Source organism: Gadus chalcogrammus, chromosome 1 (genome assembly GCF_026213295.1).
Source record: "Gadus chalcogrammus isolate NIFS_2021 chromosome 1, NIFS_Gcha_1.0, whole genome shotgun sequence".
NCBI lineage: Eukaryota > Metazoa > Chordata > Actinopteri > Gadiformes > Gadidae > Gadus > Gadus chalcogrammus.
This window is the reverse complement of record NC_079412.1, coordinates 10,323,711-10,328,423: the sequence shown is the minus strand read 5'-3', so window position 1 is coordinate 10,328,423 and position 4,713 is coordinate 10,323,711. Positions and strand designations below refer to the sequence as shown.

General features: G+C 40.8%; 2 protein-coding genes across 2 annotated transcripts in view; both read left to right on the top strand.

Moving 5' to 3' along the window:
• The first annotated feature begins 204 nt into the window (after positions 1-204).
• Positions 205-1,767, top strand: srxn1 (sulfiredoxin 1 homolog (S. cerevisiae)). The gene is made up of 2 exons (XM_056601014.1): positions 205-503; positions 608-1,767. Exons 1-2 carry the CDS (start codon positions 279-281, stop codon positions 815-817), a joined length of 435 nt encoding a protein of 144 aa, XP_056456989.1. The 5' UTR covers positions 205-278; the 3' UTR covers positions 818-1,767.
• Positions 1,768-4,269: 2,502 nt separating this feature from the next.
• The window catches only part of tcf15 (transcription factor 15), a 1,660-nt gene continuing 1,216 nt past the window's right edge, over positions 4,270-4,713 (top strand). The window contains exon 1 of the mRNA XM_056601003.1: positions 4,270-4,713. This exon is cut by the window's right edge and continues 247 nt beyond it. Within this exon, the coding sequence (XP_056456978.1) occupies positions 4,463-4,713 (251 nt within the window). The 5' untranslated portion in view covers positions 4,270-4,462.

Sequence of the window (4,713 nt, the reverse complement as noted above, 5' to 3'; positions counted from 1 at the left end):
AATGTATAACGTGGGGAACTGTGTAACCTTAATGCCACACCGTTTCCAGGCACGAGGCGGGAGTGGGAGGATAATTAGCGCGTGTCAGAGTAACGGTAATCTCTTTAATGATGTTATATTTTTGTCCAATCAATGACGACCCGGATATACTGAATGATTGACAGTTGAAACGGCCAATTAAACGCCTCCTGCACAACCCATGCCGTGTTTCCGTGTTCTAACCGTGTTGTAAACAAACCCCCGGTTAAACAGTGTATCTGCTATGGTTAACAGGCTGAATGTATCGATTATTTCTTCACAAAAAGCCCCGAGTGAACGTTTTATCTGACGTGTTTATGTCCACTTTTAACAACTCTGGTATGGACGTAAAATGTGCAGACAATCGGTCGATCCATTCCGACAACATCGCAGAGATTCATAACATCCCGATGCATATCATCATAAGACCGATCCCCCCTGTGCTCGACGAACAAAAAGTGGAGAGCTTGATGTGTACAATAAAGGTAAATAATTTGAAATAAACAACATAATACGTGAGTTTATTACTACTCAATAAACGATAGGATCCTTAGCTAACAATGCAGCCTAAAATATTCATTAATTACAGGAGACAGAAGACGTCGAGACCGTCCCCCCGATTGATGTCCTTTGGATCAAAGGCAGAGAAGGGGGAAACTACTACTATTCATTTGGAGGATGTCACAGATTTGCGGCGTACCAAAGATTGCAACTGAAGACAATACCATCCAAGCTCTTTAAATCTAGCATCTCGGACTTGAGGATTTACTTGGGGTCTTCAACGCCAGATCTACTCTAAAGAGTTTTTCTGGGATTTTGTTTGACCTACCTGTAGTGTTTCTTGAAATCTAAGAACATGCGTTGGGTTTAACTGCAATTGAAGCCTGCAAGACAATGTATTCGCCAGCAGGGGGAATTGTAACCCAATATTAAATGCACACTGCCTATTTACTTATTATATTGTGTATTGTATCAGTCATTTGCTGAACATATACTTCACTTTTAAGTGAATAATGTAAAATTATATTTCAAGTTTTTCTTTTATTTGCAAAACGATTCTCATTGCACACATGGGGCTCGTTCTGATCGGCGTACATGTGTACGATTTATGATTTATAAGCGGTACAGAATGTTTCACCGATATGCCATCATTTGTAGGCATCATCAAATGGCTCTGGTGGATGAAAAGCACTTAAGTTCTGACCCTTTAGGATGCTTGTTTGCACCCCACTGCTTATCCTGACACCATTATATTTTCACAGCTGGACTCTAATGTCATGTACTGCACTGTACTTTTAGCCTTATGATACATGCTATATAATTATGATATATTGTTTTTTGCTATGATTTTAAATGATTAAAGAAATCATCACTAATACTTTGAAAGAGGATATCTTCAGGAATATTTAAGCCTGGTGCATCGTTATATAATTGTATTGAAATTTAAATTAAAAAGGTGACAGTAAAAGCCGTTGACATGGGTGGATTTCTAAACTCATTCTCTTTTTATCCTGTAGATGTCCACCTATTCGTACTGTTGGCTCAGTTGGCAGTGCCCTTGTGCAACAAACTTATTCAGATCACTAAAGTTATGGATTCTAGGGGATGTAATTTAAGATGATCTTAGTTATCCCAGATAATCCATGCATCACAGATTTAAGGCCTGTCTTGATGGTCTCCTTATGTTGTGAAAGGAAGAGTCTCGTGTGAATCAGTCTGAAAAGAAAGTGTTCCTACACAACATATCGCGTGGAATACTTATTTTCCTTTGGTCACATACTCACTGTCTGGAAGGTATCAGTATCCTCAAAGAGGTTGAGACATTTAAAACCGCTTTATAAAACAAACATCAAACCCGCACACACACACACACACACTTTGCTGCACCTGTTATTTTTGGTTGGTTCATTCTATGGGTGGTTTGTTATGCGTCATAAAGAAAAGATCAAGACAATTTTCTGGGGTTATAGGAACAGGAAGCGCTAAGAACAGTCACTTTACCCAAAACATCCCCTCTCTCTCTCTTTCTGGCCTTTAGTTCTTGAGTTCAGTAAGCATGTTTCAGTGTCGGTATATTCTATATACATCTAAAACACAAATCCACAACAAAACATGGTAGACTATCCCCACCCATAAGTTTATGGACCTATAGCTCTTATGTGTGGTGGTGGGCCTGTAACACGACCCAGTACAGTTGCAGAACAAAAGCAGGCCTTTAACACGCTTTACATCCCATTTTGCCGATGTTGAGCTTGATCCCTGCTACCCTGCAGAGAGCTGTCCTCTCTGTTTCCATATGTTCAGTGATCCCGCCTTCAGATGTTTCACTTTTGCTGGTGAGCGGTTGTAGATCAACTACAGTGGTTTCTAAAGGAGGTTTTTTTTATGGTTGAATATGTTGGATGACGACTAACACAGTTAGATGACTAACTTCCTGTGTTCCTTGATCTCTAACCACTAACCACAGCCTTTCTATATTCTTTCCTAGCTCTCTTTATGTATTCTGGTGCTGAGCAGAAAGATTTTGCAGGAATGTGTATACTCTCTCTGCGTCTACCTGCTTTTCTTAATATTTTTCAATCTAATATATATTACTTAATATATATATTGTAATATAATTATGTGGACCTGTTTGAGGTTCCACCACATGTTCAATATAGTTCCTGTTTAAGTCATCAATTAATGGTAATTTCACCATTTCCATTATCGTTGATAATTATTACCCCTCTTTATAATTCATAATGTATTACATTTTAAAAGCACAAAAATCCCAAAGCACAAAAATGCTTCCTCGATGATCACTCTAGAATAACGAATGAAATAATAAATCATAATTTTCGTCTGATTCTTGCTTCCATTGCAGTGCACCACAGACCTCTTCACAATGCACACCCTGTGGCACGAACACACCCAAGCTCTGTCAATTCACAGCGACACACAACTCAGCAGGTGGCAAAGAGACAGGCTGTCCCCTCATTACTCTGGACAACTGTGTGTGTGTGTGTGTGTGTGTGTGTGTGTGTGTGTGTGTGTGTGTGTGTGTGTGTGTGTGTGTGTGTGTGTGTGTGTGTGTGTGTGTGTGTGTGTGCCTAGGTGCTCAAGCGTTTTTGTGTCTGTTTGTGCCTGTGTGAACATGTGTGGGTACATTTGTTTTTATCCCTGTGTTAATATCACCTTTTATCCCTATGTGTATACTCACCTCCGAGTCGTGGCTTGATGTGAGCGGAGATAGCCTGGAGCCTGGAGGTGACACGCTTGTAAGAGCCCCTAAATTAGCCATTTGTCTTCACGTTATTTTCCCAAAACCAGGAGAAAGTAAACCCGAACTATGCCAGGATCCCCCATGGACATCTGCTCTCTGTTTATTTACTTACACACAATCTCTCTCTCTCTCTCTCTCTCTCTCTCTCTCTCTCTCTCTAAATAGGCACTCTTTATGTTGCCATATTGGAATTGAAGAATGTGGACATTGATGGTTGAAATGTGGACATTGATAATTCTGGTTGAAAAGGAAGACCTTTTCAACCAGAATTATATTGTCAAACCAGCCCATCTCAAATGCCGTAACACACAGGCACAGACTGTTTACCAGTAGCAGGGGAAACCACCAACCGTGTTAGCTAGGCCGACCTGTTCACCTGAACCTGAACCATTCTTATATGGCGCTTCAAAGACCAACATTAGCCCTCTCAATCTACAAGTTAAACTCATGCATTATTGTGAATATACGATGTGCTAAGCTCATTAAAATAGCCCGCACACCAAATCACATTATTGTTTCCACATGTTTTAAATATGAGAAGGAGGACAGTGGATTTACATATTACATTTCCATTCCTACTTTGTGTTGCTGCATAGCTTACTGATGGGTGAGTAATGAGGTCTTTACACTAATTAGCAATTATATGACAGTTATTGAGTCATAAATCTTTGCTCAAATAATATGTCACATGTAATGAGCCAATACAATGAAAATTATTTACCGATAAACCATATCAGTGTAATTGCTCATGATAGCATATTTTATTGTCTGTGAGTATTTTCGCCTAAATTATAACAATGAATAAATTCATATTTAGTTCTAAATAGCGACTATGGTTACTCATCCAACAAGCAGGCTTATAAATGGTCAATCAAACCTTGGAAGCTTGTATAGGATTCGGGAGTGAAGGAGTTTGGGAACTCCTCCCACCCTGTTATAAGATCCACTGGAGCGGCGCCTGCAGGTAGCCAGCTGCAGGCTGCGTTTACAAGTTTGGACCAAGAAGTTAGTGTGGAGTGGACACATGCAATGTAGATCACATCCCAATTGTTTTGGAAGTTATGTTTGGTTTTATACCACTGGTGAAATGTCGAGTTGATCATACTTTGTTTAGCTTGGAGGTGTGACTTTGGGACGATTCCTGCTGTAACCTTAAAAAAAACACTTTCTGCCAAACTTGTAATGATGACTTTCGCAATGCACCGGCCCATGGCAACGCACTTGATGTACCCCAGCCTCGGGATGATGTCCGAGGACGAGGAAACCCGTAGCGAGAGCGACGGCAGCTCCACCGATCAGTGTTATGGAATATGCACCCAGACGCAGAAGACACGGCGGATCTCCCTGCAGACGGACGGCAACAACGTGGTGATCGTCAAGCAGAGGAACGCGGCCAACGCCAGGGAGCGAGACCGGACCCAGAGCGTCAACAC

What these genes read in the sequence shown, in the direction of transcription:
- srxn1 (XM_056601014.1), top strand. Translation starts at nt 279, where the DNA reads ATGTATCGATTATTTCTTCACAAAAAGCCCCGAGTGAACGTTTTATCT. An exon ending in GCTTGATGTGTACAATAAAG is followed by an intron (nt 504 to 607) that starts GTAAATAATTTG and finishes CATTAATTACAG; the next exon opens with GAGACAGAAGACGTCGAGAC.